This window comes from Verticillium alfalfae, genomic scaffold, assembly GCF_000150825.1.
Source record: "Verticillium alfalfae VaMs.102 supercont1.5 genomic scaffold, whole genome shotgun sequence".
Lineage (NCBI taxonomy): Eukaryota > Fungi > Ascomycota > Sordariomycetes > Glomerellales > Plectosphaerellaceae > Verticillium > Verticillium alfalfae.
The window spans coordinates 1,490,623-1,509,687 of NW_003315034.1; the positions used below are offsets into that span (position 1 = coordinate 1,490,623).

The 19,065-nt window shown below is 53.1% G+C and overlaps 7 protein-coding genes across 7 annotated transcripts in view; 4 read left to right on the plus strand and 3 right to left on the minus strand.

Annotated features, from left to right (window-relative positions):
- Window positions 1–1,371, minus strand: part of VDBG_04776 (conserved hypothetical protein) — a gene marked incomplete at both ends in the record, with an annotated part of 3,120 nt that extends 1,749 nt beyond the window's left edge. Inside the window, 4 exons of the mRNA XM_003005124.1 lie at window positions 40–386; window positions 461–660; window positions 737–785; window positions 1,243–1,371. Of these exons, the coding sequence (XP_003005170.1) occupies window positions 40–386; window positions 461–660; window positions 737–785; window positions 1,243–1,371 (725 nt within the window). The remainder of the gene's footprint in view (window positions 1–39; window positions 387–460; window positions 661–736; window positions 786–1,242) is intronic.
- Window positions 1,372–2,586: 1,215 nt separating this feature from the next.
- Window positions 2,587–4,530, plus strand: VDBG_04777 (aidB; the record flags this gene model as incomplete). Its single annotated transcript, XM_003005125.1, has 1 exon — window positions 2,587–4,530. One exon carries the CDS (start codon window positions 2,587–2,589, stop codon window positions 4,528–4,530), a length of 1,944 nt encoding a protein of 647 aa, XP_003005171.1.
- A 282-nt stretch (window positions 4,531–4,812) lies between these two features.
- Window positions 4,813–7,854, minus strand: VDBG_04778 (4-coumarate-CoA ligase; the record flags this gene model as incomplete). The annotated part of the gene is made up of 7 exons (XM_003005126.1): window positions 4,813–5,148; window positions 5,203–5,924; window positions 5,980–6,534; window positions 6,596–6,696; window positions 7,007–7,164; window positions 7,305–7,379; window positions 7,819–7,854. The coding sequence occupies 7 exons, from the start codon at window positions 7,852–7,854 to the stop codon at window positions 4,813–4,815; spliced, it is 1,983 nt and encodes a 660-aa protein (XP_003005172.1).
- Window positions 7,855–8,251: 397 nt separating this feature from the next.
- Window positions 8,252–9,705, plus strand: VDBG_04779 (predicted protein; the record flags this gene model as incomplete). The annotated part of the gene is made up of 2 exons (XM_003005127.1): window positions 8,252–8,376; window positions 8,427–9,705. 2 exons carry the CDS (start codon window positions 8,252–8,254, stop codon window positions 9,703–9,705), a joined length of 1,404 nt encoding a protein of 467 aa, XP_003005173.1.
- Window positions 9,706–12,469: 2,764 nt separating this feature from the next.
- On the minus strand, window positions 12,470–14,547 carry VDBG_04780 (HET domain-containing protein; the record flags this gene model as incomplete). Its single annotated transcript, XM_003005128.1, has 2 exons — window positions 12,470–13,580; window positions 13,688–14,547. 2 exons carry the CDS (start codon window positions 14,545–14,547, stop codon window positions 12,470–12,472), a joined length of 1,971 nt encoding a protein of 656 aa, XP_003005174.1.
- A 1,278-nt stretch (window positions 14,548–15,825) lies between these two features.
- On the plus strand, window positions 15,826–17,082 carry VDBG_04781 (conserved hypothetical protein; the record flags this gene model as incomplete). The annotated part of the gene is made up of 1 exon (XM_003005129.1): window positions 15,826–17,082. One exon carries the CDS (start codon window positions 15,826–15,828, stop codon window positions 17,080–17,082), a length of 1,257 nt encoding a protein of 418 aa, XP_003005175.1.
- Window positions 17,083–17,864: 782 nt separating this feature from the next.
- Window positions 17,865–18,969, plus strand: VDBG_04782 (acetylcholinesterase; the record flags this gene model as incomplete). The annotated part of the gene is made up of 2 exons (XM_003005130.1): window positions 17,865–18,021; window positions 18,086–18,969. The coding sequence occupies 2 exons, from the start codon at window positions 17,865–17,867 to the stop codon at window positions 18,967–18,969; spliced, it is 1,041 nt and encodes a 346-aa protein (XP_003005176.1).
- Window positions 18,970–19,065: the final 96 nt, after the last annotated feature.

Consider the following 19,065-nt stretch of genomic DNA (forward strand, 5'->3'; position numbering starts at 1 on the left):
AACGCAGTGACTTCAGATAACGCCTGGGGGCGACGGTACCGCAACCACTGCCTGCGCATGAACACCTGTGCAACCCCTGCAGCGATCGCCGCAGTGACAAGCAGAACGGCGAGACGTTTCTTCGTCAGGGACCCCCCTCCGACAATCCAGCTGATGGCAAACGCCAATGCCAGGGCTCCCAATACTGCACCGAGAGCCCCGGTGGAGTCTAGAAGGCCGTTGTCGTTCCCCTGTCCGTGTTCCGCGTTCGGCAGGTACCGAGAGCTCGCATGATTATGGCCGGTAATTGAGTGTCCGCTCAGGAGCTGGGATGCGACAATCGTATAGCGAAATTGCTCGATAAACTTGGAGTTGTCGGCGCGGTCTATCCTGTTCGCTACAGCGGTCTGGGGAAAAAGGGAGACGGGTGTCAGTCAAGCCACACCGGCACAGCGCGGCAAGGGGGAGAGCAACGGCGTACAGAGTAGCTTCGTCGAAAGTAGTTGAGTGATGCCGGCGTCTGGTTCGGAATCTCGACTTTCAGAGGCTCGGGTATCTTGTTGCGGAATCGTGAGCGGACCTTGGGGAGTCCTGTCGGTGCGAAGCCGGGGCTCGAGGGTGGTGAGGAGTCGAGATCGGGTTCGGCTTGCGCCCACTCGGCCTGGCCATCTTCGCCTTCATCTGCGACGGAGGATCAAGCGTCAGTGATCTGGCGGTTGCGTTGCGCGTTGCGGCACAGGAGGAAAAGAAAACACACCTCGAAGATAGTCGGCGAGAGGGGACTGGTCGAACACCACGGACTCCATCTAACAACCTGGTAAGGAACGTGTCGACCGTCACATGCACCTCAGCCATCTGCGACTCCAAGCCAAGCGGTGTAGTGTACGTGGTCGAATGGTGTTGCTCGTCGGGTGCGTCGCTCGTCAGGCCTGTGGTCTGTAATCTGTGGTCGGGTCTGGTGGTGTGAAGAGGATGTCGTGTCAAGTTGCCGGCTCGAACAACAACGACGGAGCCTCTGGCCACATGGATATGGGAGATTATGTTATGTACAAGGCGGATCGCGGGCTTTCCCCAAATACACAACTACGTCCGTGCCATTGTGTTGTGCATCATTTGCGGAGTTGGGGGAGTGCAGCTACCAACGTCGTACCGAACACTTTCCCCCTATCGTTATCGGTAATTTGCAGGGGCGTGCGGGGGTGTGGCCAGGGGGCGCGGTCCAGGGCTCCGGGGCCTTGGGGGGGAACGCAAGCGCTGGCTTACGAAAGAGGGAGTGTGGGCCATGCGTGGCCGGAACCCTCGAATAAACAAACGGACCGAGACGGGCGCCGTTAGTAGCCCGTCCACTGGTGCAGCCCAACCATGCTTGACCAGTCCCTTACATTTTGACATCATGAAGCTGAAGGAGAAGACTCAGCGCTTACCTATTTCTGTTTTATGTTGTGATTTGGCCATGACATCGGTCACTTCTTATGTGGGCGACGAGGACTTGAAAAGCGAAGTGCACCTACCTGCCAACCTTTGCACCACCCAAACGTACCTCGAGACAGCACTCAACGCCTTTCCCCACTGAACTCCCCACTTCCTACCTTAATCTCGAGAAGGCTCCCGGCGTTTCCTCACTACGCCTACTGTCACAATATGTTTACCACCACTGGACGTCATATTGTGGATATTGCTCCAAATTCTATATGGCCACACGACCAAATGTGCATTCCGATCGAGTTTGCACCTGAGTAGGCGTTTGCTCCCAAACGTTTGCTCCCGGACAAATGTGCGAACGATGTCGGTTCATGATCCTGCGCCGCGCTTCACCACCCCTCGCCAGTATCCAATGTACTGCAGATGCAGACTAACATGAACATACCACAACCTCCTGCATCGCATGAGCACATACAATGAACCACTTCGAGACAGGAAACTTGGCTTTGTCGTTGGCAAGCCACAATGCATCATCGAGCTCGCCATCGTGTGACTTGACACATTCGCCAGGTTCCTAGTCAGGTCGTTGCCGAAAATTATTTTACAGTCAATGTCAAAGCAAGCGATAGACTGTCGCAAAAGCTTATGGCACTCCTCTCGAAGTTGTGAACAAAAGTGGTGTGGGTCTGCCACAATTTCCTCGATGGCGCAGAACAGGCGATGAACCTTGGAGTCTTTCCAAAGCGTTCAACGGACGTCAATTCAATCGCTCCAAGAATAGTCTGTGATAGTAAGCTAGCGCTGTCACATGGAAAAGTAGAACGGCTCGCTGTGGTGGGAAGCTGCAAGTTTGTCAGAAGCCGTGAGCCGTGAGCCGTGAGCCACCGGCTCAAGCCTTGGCCATACCCCTGCTTTAATCACCACGATCATTAGACATGCCAGCTGACCATCTCAATGAAAGGTTCGGAAACAGCATCGAATATCAGAGACCGCGGTTTCCGGTTTCTTAAGACGCTTTCGCATGGCCCAAGATTGACAATCAGGTCAAACACATAACCCACCCCTTGATCTCGGGTTCAAACGCAACAACAAAAACAACAGCAACCCTCGAAACGCCCAGAAACCTGTCTATACTTGGGTCTTGTATCCTCTTCCATTTCCAACACGGAATCTTCGACCATAATCATGGCAAGCGTCCCTATTGCGTCGTCGGCTACCTCGGGCTTCTTTCAGCAATTGCCCACCATTCTCCCTCAGTACACGTCCCCCCAGCTCGCCAATGCTCACGATGAGGCCACGGACGATGTTGTCCTTATACGGCTTGCGAAATTGTACTTGCCAGACAGTAGCCAGCAAGTTGTGGGCAAAGCCATGCACGAAATCTCACGGACTGTGCTGGAGCCCGCCACTTTGAAGCATGCTGTCGAGGCCGAGACAGTACCGCCGACTTTGCAGCCGCTCACGACATTTGGCGAGCTGAATCGAGACGACCCTCTTGTCCTGTGTCACGGTTGGAAAGCTTTGAAAGCTATCGGAATCCAGGCAGGCGTTGTCTCGCTGGGCTACGACAAGTCCACGTCCACCCACAACCGTCGCGTGCATCAGTTTCTCGTAAATCACAACTGGCACCACACATCAACCCTGACCATGTGCCCGATGAGCATGACAGATGGGTCTGCCCGTTTCATTTCGAATCACATTGGGGACGATGATGGCGACGAAAAGGGACGCCGCGCGGTCCTCAGTGAATACTACCGACGCCTGGTTTCGTCTGACCCATCTGAAGCTTGGACTAGCGGCCAGTGGATGACCGAGAGATCAGGCGGAAGCGATGTCAGAGGAACCGAGACTATAGCCACGAGATTGACCCCGACCGACCTCAAGGGCCCTGGCGGCCGCGGCCAAGACGTTCTCGGACAGCCTTTAGGACCCTGGTCCATTGACGGCTTCAAGTGGTTCAGCAGCGCAACCGATTCAGACATGACCATGCTTCTGGCGCAGACCCCGAAAGGTTTGAGTGCGTTCTGTGTTCCCATGCGCCGCAAGGCGGGAAAAGGCTCTGAGCTCAACGGAATCCGCATCCAGAGGCTTAAGAATAAGATGGGCACAAAGGGTTTGCCGACCGCTGAGCTCGAGCTGAAGGGTGCACGTGGCTGGCTCGTCGGAGAGGAAGGGAAGGGCGTCAAGGCAATCTCAACTGTCCTCAACATCACGCGCCTCTACACCGGCGCTGGCAGTGTCTCGTACTGGGCACGTGGCCTCGCGGTCTGCCGTGCGTACACCAAGGTTCGGAAGGTTCGGGGTGCCTATTTGTACGAAAACCTGCAGCACAACCACTGGATGGCTGGAGAGACTGTCAAATACCAAGCGGCCACGGCTCTTACATTCTTCGGTGTGGCCCTTTTGGGCTGCAATGAACAGGGTAGTAGCGTCATGAGAAACACCCCAGCCGCTGCACTCATCCCGAACGACGAAACAGCAAAGCTTCTCCTTCGGCTTCTGACGCCAGTGATCAAGGCGCAGACAAGCGTGGCAGCTGTAGCTGGGCTTCGCGCGAACATGGAGTGTCTCGGCGGTGTGGGCTATTGCGAAAACCATGAAGATGGAGGCATATTGAACCTGGCCAAGATATTTCGCGACTCCGTCGTGCAAACAATCTGGGAGGGAACCGTGAGCGTCATGGCAGATGACGTTGGCCGGGTCCTCAAAGACAAACGCATTCAAGGAGGCCGGATTATTGAGGATGTTTTTGCTCCCTGGACCTTGAGGACCCTCAAGCTCTGCAGCAAGAGGTTCGCCAATGAGTGTACCGCTGTTACCGAAAGACTCGAGAGTCTCCTTGCCTTGATTTCACGCACCAAAGCGGATGGGGCACTGCTGGAATATAGTGGCCGGTGGCTCTTGGACCACCTCGACGTCGTTACGACGGCAACACTCCTTTTGTATGACGCTAGCACGGACGATGATGAGATTGCATCTCACGTTGCAATCAGATACGTCCGGTCTCATGTCAGCGCGGTCAGCTACACTAAGCTTAGCGCATTTGACTGCGCGGCCGAAGCCGCCATTGACGCAAGGATCTTCATGGGTGCGGGCATCTCACAAAAACCATTAGCTGGAAAGCTATGAGGTGCTGAAGGCTTTGAACAACGCATGTTGTCTTTATGATAGTTGGCGCCTTGGCATAATTCTTGTACTTTGTGTGTTTTGTTGTTACCCGCTGGACAGTATGTCGAGGCTGATCTGGTAACACAGCAATAACGCAATGCAAAAACTTCATGCGCGTTTTCGAGTCTGGTTTTGAGCGAAACAAAATATGCGATGTGTCGTTGCGTAATTGCGAACTTGCCGTCTACCAATATATTTCATGAACTTAGCCTTAAAGCCGTACGCAGATGTAACCGTGTAAATTTACAGCTTAGCTGGAAGGGAGCTCTCCCTCATGAACAGTTCACGTAGCTCCCTCCTCAGTATCTTTCCCGTGGGGCTTTTGGGGATAGCTTTGACGTAGCTCACGCCACCCCGAAGCTGCTTGTACGAAGCCAGCTCGCGCTTGACAAATGCCTTCACCTCGTCCTCGGAAATCTTGTTGACATCCGCCACTATGTAGGCCCTGGGGACTTCGCTTCCTTCTTCTGTCGGCACGGCGACACCTATGACTGCAACATCTAGGATCAAGGGATGGGACAGGAGAAGCGCTTCAAGCTCGGCTGGGGCAACCTGGAGACCCTTATATTTGATGAGCTCCTAAAATTCAAGGTTATCAGCCATTTGCAAGAGTGACAGTAATCAATTACATACCTTCTTGCGGTCGACAATGTAGAATTTGCCGGTTTTCCGGATGCCGATATCGCCCGTTTTGAACCAGCCGCCACATTTGGTAAAAGATTCGACTGTCGCCGTGGGGTTCCGCCAGTATCCAGGGGTCACTATCTGTGACTGTACCACGAATTCTCCAGGCATCCCGTCTTGAACATCTTGTTCGTCCTCGTCAACGATACGCAGTTTTGTGTTCGGTTGGACTGCCGAAATGCAGCCCGTCTCGTCCTTCTCGTCCCAAGGCTGCACCGTGACGCTGCCGGCTGTCTCGCTCATCCCCCAAACCTGGGAGATATTGCATCCCAGTTTCTTCTCCACAGCTCGCGAGAGCTGGGGGCTCATTGGAGCAGCGCCGGAGATCGCATGGTAAAGTGATCGAAAATGATCCCCGACCAGAGAACTCTGAGAGATCAATAGGAAAATGGGCGGAACGCTGAAGAAAATGGTGATCCGAAGGCTACGATTATACTCGATGAACTTGACAAAGTCGAATTTGGGCATCCAGTACACGGTACCTCCGTGCACGGCAGGTTGAACAAAGTAGCCCTGAATTCCCGCGATGTGCGCAGCTGGAACGTGCGCGATAGTTCGGTATTCGAAGGAAAATGTCGGATCCTTAGTCTGTTGGCGGTTGAGGAAATCTCGATAACTGTAGCGGGTGATCAGAGCATGTGCCACCATATTGGCATGAGTGATGGTGACGCCTAAAGAAAGGTCAATGCCCTTTCGATTGCATTACAAATCGTTGATTCCACATACCCTTTGGCTTGCCGGTAGTTCCACTGCTGTAAACAAGGCAAATAATACGTCCTTTGAGGATTTCAGGATCCGTGATCTTTTCCCAAGGCAGCTCCGAGGACGAGACAGACAACATATCCTTTCCAGACTTGGAGAGAAGACTTCTCTTCCCATCGGTGCTTTCGAGTATGAGGATCCGGTCGGATGGCAAGCCAGCCTGTCGAGCTGCTCGCTCAGCCACTGCACGACAATCGGCAGATGCGACGAGCAGGCGAGCACCGCCGTTCTCGATCTGCCGTTGTAGCTCCGCACTGGTCGAGCTGCTGCTCGCAGCGCTATACACTCCACCGGCCGCTATAGTACCGTAGAATACAGCCGGAAGGAGGACCTCTCCGGAAGAGATGCAGACTACCACATCTTGACCGCTGATTGAGGCACCAACGCCGAAGTTGTGTCTGAGGATGTACGCGATACGTCTCGTGAGGGTGGCGGTTTGCGCCTTGCTCAGACGGTTGCTGGGATTACTCGCTTCAACGTGAAGAATAGTATCATCCTTGGACGGAATCTCGGCAGAATCTGTGTCAGGACATAGCATGAGACTGTTGCCTCAATGTTTTCTGTGGTGGGGATAACCTACCGAACAGCAGTGTCAACAAATCGACATTTGTAAGTTCATAGTCGACCGTTGCGTTGTAAACAGTCTTCCCCGTCATCCTGGAAAACAGTTCCCTCAGCTCTCTGTTCAAATCGTTTTATCTCGGGTATTCAGTCGTAAACCGGAGCTACGTTTGGTTGGATGCGGGAGTCCTGCCAGGAGCTCAGCTCAGATACCGTGCATTTATGACGAGCTTGCCCTGTCCCGTAATCATGGGACAGCTCCCGCCAAGCTCCAGCCAAGCGGCTCGGAAAAGCAACAGACTCATTACAGCGTCCGAAATAACAGACACCATCCTGTATCCTATGCAGGAATGCTAGTGGAATCTGGGGAAGAGGAGCCGTCCAGGTCAGACGAGACTGGTGACCGACCCTTTCCCCGCCAACCACTTACTTAGGAAGGTGGGGCAGGAGAGCCGGCGGCTCTCGGCTGTCGTTACCCCCTAATAAGGCACCTGCTTGAAGCAGGTAGCTAAGTAATACTTGAGCCGTCGGCATCCCCTCAGCTTTGACCCGAACGGCTCTCCTCTTCGCCCTCACATATAGCCACAACTACTCGAGCCGATCGGTAAACATCTCAGTTGATGGAGCCGAAGAGGATCCGGCACGCATGCAGTCGTTGTCGCCGACAAAAATTGAGAGTTCGTCATCTAATACTGCGCTGCTGGAATTTGGGCTTGGTCGTGGCTGACCTGTGAGCACCAAGTGCGACTACCAGCGCCCGTGTCCACTGTGCATACGGGCTGGTGCAGAATGTACGGAGGCAACTGAACGGACCTGGTCAGTATAATGGCAGAGAGATACATTACTGGCAACCGATTGACTGATGACATGGAGTCAGGCGATCCAACCGGCCCAAAAGTGCAGCGTACCAAGCCAGACATGCTCGGCCGAGAGTAACTGACGAGCCGTGTTCTTCTGCGCAGCCCCGTGCTGCAGATGCAGTGGAGTTGGGCAGGCCGAGGGTTTCTACACCGGCCCATGCACAGCCAAATGATGTCGTCCGACCTGACCAGCGCGCGTCCGCATTACATCTTGTGGGAAAGGTTCGTGCTGTAGTCAAGCTCAACAGTGGCGGAACGACAAGCCGAGTTCTTTGTTTTAACATTCCTCTCAGATCTTTCAGAAGTACCAAATCGCAGCGTCGAGTCGAACGCGCGAGGTTGATGCCTTGCCCTCGACAGACTCTCCCAGTCATGGACAGACCCAGGCAGAATCTGAGCTGGTCCCCGTCATTGACATTTTGGGTATTGATCTGCCTCCAACAGAGGTAGTCAACTCTTTATTGGACTCGTACAATGACTCGGTACATTGGTATATCCGCATAATTCACGAACCCTTTCTCCGGGCACGACTTCTGCCCATAGCAGAGTCCGGGCTTGCGTTGAGGAAACAGCGACCTCTGCTTCTCCTAGCGCTTGTCGTGCTCGTGATTGGTGCCAAGTTTAAACCTGATGGCGCTCGAGCAGGGAGTCGCGAGGAAGCTCCTTCAGCTGAGATTGTTTCGGGCATGATATTGACAGCCGAAAGATGGTACCTCCCATCCATGGACCTCATCACTGTCGATACAGTCTCCTACTCATTTCTGCTGAGCGCTTATTATATGTGGAACCGCCAGTCAAGAGCCGCATTCATCACCATGGGAACAACAGTCCGCGCGGCTCAGTTCATCGGCCTCAACCAGGAAGAAAGCTGGGGCGATATCGACACCGTCGAGAGACAGACGCGACGCTACGTCTGGTGGACTGTATTCATTGGAGCAGGGTGAGTCAACATGCGCGTATCTAACACCCGCGTCTAATATGCGGCTGCAGATTCATCTCAATGTCGTGGGGCACACCTCCGATGCTCGTCGAGACCGATTGCCACGTTCAGCAACCACTTGACGTTGAAGATAGTTTCGAGCAGTGCCCGAAGTTTGGGTCAACCGAGATATATGAGGACGGGCAGTCCAGACCCGTAACAGTCGGCTCCTATAACAGGTTCAAGGCTAAGATGTACAAAATTGCAAACTCCATCATGCACCAAATCTACTTTACCCAGCACAATGGATCCGAAGAGCTTTGTCAGTCGATATCGAAACTCCACCAGAGGTTGTTAGCCTGGGAAAGGTCTATCCCCCCCGAGCTAAGAGCAGAGTCACACCCTCCGAATACCATTGAGGACGGCGAGGACGCCGCTTTGAAAAGGATTTTCGCCATACAGGCTCTTACCCTCCAAGTGTCCTACGACAACGTACATATCCTCCTGTTCCGTCCCTTGATATCGATCGGCGGCATACCAAGGTCGCGCGTTTCTACGCGAGCAAACTCACCTGCGCTGGCAACGCAAGCTACCTTTGCCAATGTGCCAAGCGCGTTCATCAACATTGCTCAGCAGCAGTGTTGGACATCCGCAACGAGGACATCAGAAGTGGCCAAGCGTCCGGATCTTCTACGTCTCTTCCAGTTCGGCTTCCCTGCCATTCATGTCGGGGTGCACGCCTTTTCCGCGGGCGTCATGCTTGGTCTGCTCGCCCTCTTGAGCCCCTTGTCTGCTCGAGGCCAGGAGAGTAAGCGCGGCATAGCGAGGATCATACAGATTCCGAAGAGCACCAGTCTCAGATCGCACGTATGGAGTCAAATGACAATGGTTCTCACGGACTTGATGCATGTCATTGCCACCGAGGAGACGAAAGCTCTGATTGACGATCCAGCTGGACTCGACTTCAGCGAGACACATAATAAGCCGGGTGCATTTGGGGAGCCCCCAGAATATTATCCAGAAGCTGTCGGCCGAGACCGAGAAACCTCGTCGACAGAACCCCAGGAGCCTGTCTCCGGTGGTGATGGCGCCCGCATTGACCTCGCAGAAATGCATGGCCATGCCTCAGGGCTCACCAACACGCAGTCTAGAACGGGTGATACAAATCGGCAGATAGATTGGATCGATGACATGACTGGAACAGGAGACGACTCAACTCAAAATGATCCGCAACGTGAGCTATTTGACACGTCAGGATCCTGGCTACCGCCACAAGCCGGGTGGGGAGTTGGTCCGCTCCAAGAGATGGATCAATCGTGGATATGGGACTGGTCATTCCCTGATCGTTGAGGTTTCATACCGCTAAATCGACCTGAAGCTATCCCTAGAAAGGCCAAGAGTATAGACATAGCAAAGCCTGAGCTCACCCGACTGTCTTGACCATAGCAGCGTCAACCGTCGGAATCAGGTGCCATCGCACCATGATCAACCTGCCTCTTAGTGCCGTGAAAAAAGAGAAGTCTGGTGCATGGGGCATGGAGTCACCCTTTCTACACAATGTCTAAGGCACTCGATGGTCTTGAATGATGGCATTTTGGGGGCGTGCAATCACTGGAGATGCATCACCTCTGTTCACGTAGGGGTATTTTGAAGCAGATTGCACCGAACTACGGCTCAAGGTCAAATCCAGTGATGATCTGGTCATGCCCCACATGCCCACCGCTCTTGCCGCTCTTGCCATTCTCTGGACGTTGAACTGAGTTCTTCCATTAACACCCTGATGATTTGTGTGAGAAAAGTTTGTTGTCGAGGCTTTTCAAGATTCATCTCTATAAATCTATGCTTTTCAGCCCTCAGTATTCCTTTTCTGCCTCTTTCTTCTTTTTCCGTTGCTACTCCCCGACCAGAACCAAATTTGCCTGGCTTACGCACTGAACAACATGACGGCCCTCGTCTACCCGGATATGCATCGCATCACCCTATCTGGGATCTTCTTTTTTCCTTGATCAACGAGCAGTCAATACTTGTCAACCAACTCCCAGATTAGTCCAGTCAGGGTGAGTCACCTTTCGCATGTCTGATGCCGCGTTGCGGAATAATGGTTTTGGATGCCGCTCCGAGAGTTTATTACTCTTTGAAATTTTGTTCTCTGGCTGTGGCAGAGACGAAGTCATGTTGATGCCAGTGCGTTTTCGACGACGGAGAGGATAGGAGAAGCGATCGAGACACCTGATAGGACAGCGTCAACCAGTGATGACCAACTTCAACGCAGTGGAAGAAAACTCACCTTCATTGGCGAGTTTACCCGCCACGCGCGTGGACTGAGGTTGTCGTTGTTCCTAGAAAAGAACACCATGTTTGGGGGGTCAGCCGAAGCTAGCTGACACATGTGGGTGGTCTCATTCCTATTGGAAGGGATCATTTGCTCATCACAGGGCTCCAAACCCGCTCATACTGTCGGTTTCCCCATGAGGGGACCACCCACCTTGCAGGGATCATTGATTGTTGCCAATGATGAGACTGAACACAGAGACCAACTGCCCCTGGAGGTCTGAGGCGACCGACCGCTGTCAACCTCTCAAGCGAGAAGGGTTTCCAGCAGCGACACCGAGTTATGATACTGAAGAACAAAGAAAACCGAGTGCAATGAGGATATATGGAGTATTGTCCGAGGAAGACGGTGTTGAAAGACTCCGTGACCACACTAACAAACCGTGGGCAGCGTCCAACGTTTTGCCATGATAGGTCGGTTGAGGTGGCAATGCCTAACAGAACCACGCTTCCCTGCTCGAAGAGCCTTGCAGCCAGCAAAGTCGAGATCGAGCTCGAAAATGACAAGAAAACAAAAGCAGAATAAGACAATGAACTGGAGGAGGAGTTTTGAATGGGAGAAGAAGTCATGATTGTTGGAGTTGGTTTTGAAGTGTGACCAACATTCTACCCAGAACGATCCTTCCCCCTAATCTTGTGGGCACGCAATTAGAGGGCATTGCGTTTTGACGAGGTTGACATATATGGAAACAATTACAACGGACTACCTGCTTCCTTTGGACATTGACTGGGCAAGTTCACCAGATACATGCACAGCTACCTTGAAGAAAGTAGTAATGACAATGATAACAATGTTTGACCCGGAGTCATTCTAAATAGAACCTTCGTTCCTCTTTCCCTACTCCCAAACTCACAGCATACAATGTGATTGACCCTGCTTCTCTTAATCGATCTATTCCGAAACGATCCTGCCGCCGATAGCCTCCTTTCTCATAGGTAGTTGGCCGTGCCTGTCGCACGCAGGCTACGGTCGAGCATGCAAGTAGACTCGTGGCAATGAGCATACCTTCTACTTCCTTGCTGCCTTCTTACTTCTGATAATTCCGATCGATTGCGATGGAATACTGCTGCCCAAAACTCACGCGATTCAAGACAGAAGTTTCAGAAGTCCAGGACCAAGCCCTGGAGATGATTCACACATCGATAAGCTGACTGGCGTCGGGAGTTGTCACTTGAGCGGAGAGACACCCTGAGCCTGAATTCATATGTTCGTGAAATGACAGGGTATCCTATTGGAGAATGGGATAAGTCATCATTAGGTACCTTATGCGATAGTGTCTATCTGCAGGTACTCGGGAGACCTACTAAGTGGCGCTTGGCTTTGGTGACGGGGAGGGCAGAGTGAAGAGGTCTTCCGCAGGCACTTTTCGCAGTCGGTTGCTAGATATGTCACAGGAATTAGTCTGTAATCGTCCCCTCCACAGGTAGGAGGGCTATGCGCAGCTCTTGTATATTCATATCGTTTACCTTGAACCCCCAGCTAGACGTCGAAATCTCTTGGTTACTTGTCTTCGTAGATACGCCCACGCCCTGGAAGCGAGGCTCAGTTCCCATTATCCGCTATCGACGAATTTTGAATGTGAACAGGGGCATATTCCGCCAAAGATATCGTGCTGACCAATGACCTCTTTCATGCATTGCCTTTCTGACGTCCCCATTCTCTCTATCGGAATGATTACTAGACTTGGACAAGAATTCGGGTTACTGGATATCGCGAACATGTAGTATGTTAATTGAAAGTTCTGTTAAGTCAAGACGTGGCCTCATAAATAGCAACCGACATTTAGGCAATCCACAGCCCATGGTGCAAAGTGAACTCTGGTAGGTCAACATCAGATGGCCACTCATAGACACCTCGCCAGATCCACTTCCACGACGGCGTGTTTCTCAACCGATAGTTGCCTGGCTCTGCCTTCTCCTCCTTCTTTTCAGACTCACACACAGCTAGCAAAACGCCTGACTTCGCGTAGCTCTGTGTTTGTTGGACACCGTCAAAACGAGTGCCAACGCTGAGGTACATCGGCCTCAATAGGGCAAGGTAACGGCCGTGAAGATTGAGCACCTTGCGGACATGACCCAGTTCTCGCCTCGTTCTACGCTCTCCTTCTGTCGCGACGCTGTCTTTGTAGTAACCCAGCAGCTTGGATAGACGGCCTTGTTCGATTTCGTGCACCCACCACCTGGCCCAAATCCCCTCCGGTTCAACTGTGGCGATGGCTGTGAAACTGCTGTCAAAGGGACGGTGGACGCCCTTGACATTCTCATTCACGTCGTCGGAAAAAGCGAACGTTGTGCTGGGAGCCCAGCTCCTGCCGGGTGTCGACAGTCTTGGGGCGCTGGACATCAGGAAACCCGTACGGATTTGGCTTTGCTTCTCCCACAATTGATCCGGGTGCCTCGCTCTCTGGCTTTGCTGGCCCAAACACAAACTCCAGATGACAACGTCATCATACTTGCGACTCGCAGGCCTGTGACTCAGCCAGGAACCCACAATCTCCAGGTGTATGTCATTGGCAAAGACATCTGACTTGAGCTTCTGCATGCCTTCCTTCCGCCACGGAATAGTGTGCGGGAGCAGGAGAGAGAATACTGCGAGATCGATCCGGCCGTAATCGCACACGTGCCTCAGGACATCTCCAAATTCGATGATGCGATTATCCTTGCACAGAATACTGATATGACCACGACCCTTCAGAGCTTCGAGCATAGTCCACGCCCTAATGTTCCAGTCACAGAACAGGACAGCTGCTACGAGGCTTTCTTGGCGTGCTGTCGTCAGGTCACTTGCGTCAAGATCCATAACATCCTTGTCGCAAACCAAGACGCACTTGCTTTTGTAGAAGACATCATTGATGTAGCGAATGGCTTCTCGCCTCAGCTCATCATCAGAAGGACTGGAACACGCGCATCAGCCACGACAACCAACAGGGCTGCAAAATTTCCAGACCGAGACAAGAAACAAGGAAAGACGCGAAATACCAAACTTCCTCGGATTACTCACATGCACGCCGAATCGATCCAGTAGCTGTCGCATCCGAGAGATTTGGCTAGCCTCACGTATCGATCATGAAGACATCTGTGGATGCCGACGTCTGGACGGCCGCCCTGACCATGGCTCCAAACATGCGATATAGCCATGGTTCGATTTGATGCTTCGCAATACTTCAACTCTTGATCAGTAAGCTCAATAGAGACAGCCCGAGCGCCGTCAACACTGAGGTATGATGTTTCATTCCATACGAGTCTTTCTTCATTGTCAGGAGTGTGTTGTGTTGTCTGATCGTGCGCCGTCTGGTTTGCTGACTCTGTACGGTCGAAACGAAGGCAATCTCGCCAAGTATTACCGGAGCAAGCTGCCTCCCGATCGGCGCGACACCGGGGTGTCTTGTCTCTGAAGGCCTCGCTGAAGCGATGATGAAGGAGGTCGAAGTCCAGGCCGGTGCATTTTGGGTCGCCACGAAGAAGCTCAAACATCCATCCACACATGTTGGGTCGCTTCTTCAGCGCCGCAGTCTCTTCGGTGAATGCCCGCAGTGACAGGCCAGGAGAAACCTGGAAGTTCCTACTCCAGTAGGCGCTCTCGGAATCATGGTCAAATCCTCGGTTCATGGACTGCAAGAGAAAGCAACTGAGGTACAGCAACCTCGCACGCTGCCAGAATGACCAGAGGTACGCCCTTACAACGATCCAGATAACCGGATCTCCCACCCCGTCTCCCTCCAACGTGACGCAGGTGTGTATAAGCTCGCCTGTTCCGTTGAGTGCATCCTGGAGCTCTCTATCTGTGAATCCTTCCTGGGCCTGGACCATGACTTGGTATGCCGCAATCGGATCACGTTCCTGGAATACATCGATTGACATGAAGAGACTGCGATAGCTTGTTCTCGTCGCCGAAATATGGTCGGGGAATATTGTCCCAAGTTATCTGGGAGCGTAGTGGTCTCGCTTGGTAGCCGCTGCAAGACTGCGACAACCCTGCTCACGAAATCGTCCAAACAAAATTGGGGACGCCATTCGCACTGGATATAGCTAGAAAGATGTTGATCCAGCCTTTCAACGTGGCCCACAGGGCTGGCTGTCGCATCGTACAGTTCCTGGCATTTACCCCGAATCAACGAATCTCGCTCTGCGGCGCTGTAGTACTTTAGAACCACCTGATGGGGTTTGCCCTCTTCTGCCGCGGGTATAGTCAAGTTTGTTGTATGAAAATCTTCCCATCTGAAGAAGCGATCCGTCAAGTCGCTGGTTTGGTAGTGAGAATACTCCTCGGACAGGATGGATCGGACACGACCTGCGTCTGGGTACAAGCCCCCAATCATACTATGGTCAGGGTCCATGCCGAGTTTGTGATCTTGATGAGCGGAGTCCAAACCTAGTTAAAGAGAGCAAGAAAGTTTGATTTGTAAATGGAAATAATGACTCTTGCGCAGGGTGGTCAAACGTAAAATAAATTCCACGCGTGGTTCTATGTGCGTGGTCGCGTAAGACGACCCAGCATCATGAGATGTGAGAGGAGACGAAGGATCCGTGGAATATGCGGGGCCAGCTGCATGAAAAACAGTACCAAAGTCCCCTTCACGACCCATTGGTCATTGCACAAGCCTCTCGTCGCCTCAATTGTCATCTGAGGCTGTGAGTGAGTGCGTGAGTTTTTGATCATGCATGCAAGCTGTGGCGGAGCGGCATCTGGGATGCGCATTCACTGGGTCGTGCCCCTTGAACATTCTGTCAGCCTTGACAGGGGGCCCATTCAGAGGTCTTGGAAGCGACTTTCTACATATCTGACACAGCCATCACTGATCTCCTAAAAACGAACAAGGCCGCCTAAGGTCTGTTTCTCACGATCGGAAAATCTGACTGTAAGACGAGTACATAACAGCATCGGTGGGTGCTATTGGGACTCCTCGTTCACAACTACCAACAGCTTCCTCACCGTCATTTCAAACACGGCATCTTGTCATGCCTTCCACCCTTTTTTCCTCGCCCGAACAAGCCAGCTTAGGATCGCTCAACATTCCGTCGCACCTCCCTGGACCCCCTCTACCAAATATCGTCGCTGAATGGGGTGCGATTTTGCCTCTCGTCACCCATCTTGCAAATCAGCGCGATGACTATCTCACCACTGGCGATGTCGCCTTGATGGCAGCACTGCCTGTTGGTCTGTTTCCCAAGCTCGGCATATTCTCTGGCTACTCAAGATTGCTCCGAAATGGCACGCGATTTCTCGACTATGCAAGCACCCGAGGCGGTTCCAGTACAACGGTATGGGACGTTTCATGGGGCAGCGTGTTTCCCTGTGCGAACGGAGCTGCGAGCGCAGCGGTCATGCGATATTTTCTAGGACGCTCAAAGGAGAGGCGCGAGGTCATGCCCGAAAAGCTTGCGGCGATGCCAGTAGAGGCGAAGGCACAGACAGGGTCAGAGTCCTTGAACGACAAGAGTTCTTCTTCCAGAACAGCGTCATCCACGTCACATATGAGCCGCTTCAGGACCGTAGATCCTGTCACACCAAACAAGATACCTCAGAGGCGCTATCAGGTCCTCAATGTTTTCTATTTCCGAAGGAAGTCGAGCGCCCGGACTCTACTGGGTATCTGCATCAAGTTGGGAGACCGGACCTGGTTTCGCATTCTATCTTTCATAGCTCTTCTGGGCTTGTCCGCATTTCTTGGGCTCATCGGCGCCTATGGAACGGCGGCCGTTGTCGTCAGCTCGGCTTTGTCTCAAGCAGTCGCCTGGAATATCAAGATCCAGCGTCCGCCGGGTTATCTCAGCAACAACGAGGCACACGACGCCTGCATGCTTGTAGCATCCCACCAAAATGCGACAGAGTGGAACCTATTGATCGGGGACCGCGGTATTGTCGATACGTTACTCAACAAGCCTATGTTCCTCGTACCTTCCGGCAAGGGCGTGGACATGGCTGCCTCCTGGTTCTGGTTTGCGAACCTTGTTCAGCTGATAGCCATGACATTTGTCGCCGGCCAGAAAGGCTGGGACGGCGTTGCCTTGGTGCTTCTCCTTGGTCTTCACTGGGCCGTTTTCAATATCTTCCCGCGGTCCGGTCTAGTCCACTCATGGCTCCAGACAGAAGGGATTGATGCCGTGCTGAAAAGCTACGAATTCGGTGGACGAATGGCTATGATGGGGGCAATTCAGGCCTTCAGCAAGTCCAAAATTACGAGGTGGATGGACGACATTATCGTTCCACACCCCCGCCGCGATGCTCTTCTTAGCTGCATTGAGGGGAAGGCAGTCTTTGGGCCTGAGTTCTCCGAGAGTGATCAAAAGAGAACTCAATCAATGGCTGAGGCCTCACTTGCTGCCGCGCAGGTTCTGGAGAGGGATTTTCATCCGAGTCGTGTCCTCCCTATCCCGCCCAAGGCTGCTGTTTGATATATCAGTTCATAGAACGGGGCCCGGGAGCCTTGACATAAGGGTACCTCCCAGATTTATCTGCATTGAGTCCCTTCCGCTGCAAAGTCTAGAGAGAGGCTGACATGCCCTTTTCATATGGGAACATACGGCAAAGTTTTCAAGTCAACCATGGGGCATAACATAGAAGCCTTCTTGTGACCGCGAATGCGGCAAATGCAGCAAGTGCATGGTGTTTACTTATGTACGCTGAAAGAAGAAAGAAGCATTCGTTCGGAACCATTGCACAGAATGATTTCTCAGCTTATACGAAAAAGGAAGGTCGGATTCTGGACATGCAAGTCCTAATCCTTACGCCTTTAAGCGGATCCCTGAGCTTCCTATACAGAACTTGGTTGGGTCATTTTACCCTGCAATCATCGTCATTTCTCCAACTTACGCGTATCGATCGCAAGTCTCAAAGGGCCTCGAATCAAGAAGCCCAGCCCGGTTTGAATCGTTCGAATCGTTATCCTGGTATGCCCCCATTACACTGGGGCCCTTCGCTGATTGCATGATGTACTATGGAGGGATTATCAGCGATGTTTGGCTGTTGCACAGTACAGACAGGCCATACCCGCCAAGCCGCTATGGATCGTCTCAAGCATCACAGGATAGCAGAGACGTTTAAGCGTGGGGGGCGGGTTGTCCTGTCCACGAACAGCAGATAGACAAACCTACATAAACCAGGCTCAAGCAGTAGTCATGCGAGCTAGGATTTGCCCCAGGTGTGCCTCGATATATCCTCGCGATTGTTGCCCAAAATGAGAATTGCCTTCTTTTCCGTCTTCGTGTTCGTAGCCAACGGTCTGGGCTGCCAGGCGTCGAAATGCCCAGACTCACCAGGCACCACAGACCTCACGGTTCGCACGTCTACTGGTACCTTCACTGGCCTGATCGACCCTGAATTCCCCAACACGCGTCAGTTCCGCGCGATTCCGTTCGCCGAGCCTCCGTCGGGTCACGCCGCTGGCTGCCTCCACAGAAGCTCTCCTCGTCACCAGACGAACACCGCTATGCGACCAAGTACCCGCCGTCGTGCCCACAGTTTGTGACAGCACTCGAGTCCATGTGGAACCTGCCACTGACCAAGGGAACTTGGTCTACAACGGTGCTCAGAACGACACATCCGGGCTGGTGGGCGAGGCCACATCCGAGGACTGCTTGCACCTGGCCGTGTGGACGCCGACGGGCGAGGTCCCGGAAGGAGGGTTTCCTGTGCTCTTCTTCATGACCGGTGGTGGCTTTTATATCGGCGGCGTCAACCTCCCTTGGCAAATACCAACGTCGTGGGTCGAGCGGTCGCGATCTCACATTGTCGTCAGCGTCAACTACCGCATAAACATATTCGGCTTCCCTGGAGCCCGTGGTCTGGCCGGTGGCGAACAGAACCTGGGCATTCTCGACCAGCGTGCAGCGCTGGAATGGGTCCACGACAACATCGCGGCTTTCGGCGGCGACCCCGAACGCATCATGCAGTGGGGCCGCTCGGCTGGAGCCATATCCGCCGACATTCATGCCTACGCCTATCACGAGGACCCCATTGCCCAATCCTACTACATGGAGTCGGGCACGGCCTTCAGCTTCGCGGGCGCGGAGCCTTCGTATTCTAACTTTAGCTTTGTAGCGCAAAACGTCGGGTGCGAGGCGCCCTGCGGCGTTGACTGCGACGACGAGGACGGTAAAGCAGAGCTGGACTGCATGCGCCAGGTGTCGATGGTGCAGATCTCCAACTTTATCGGACAGTACGGCGACCGTATGGAGAGGCCCACGCTGGGATTTGGCCCGATAGTCGATGATCGTGTCATCTTTTCCAACTACACGGCCAGGTCCGAGCAGGGCAAGGATCGCGCGCCGGGCCCGCCTTGATCTCTTTCACGTCCAACGAGTTCACGTCACTGGTGGCCTTGGCCCAAGAGAACCTTGAAGGCGGTGTCGACCAGGACGAGGTCAATGACTGGAACC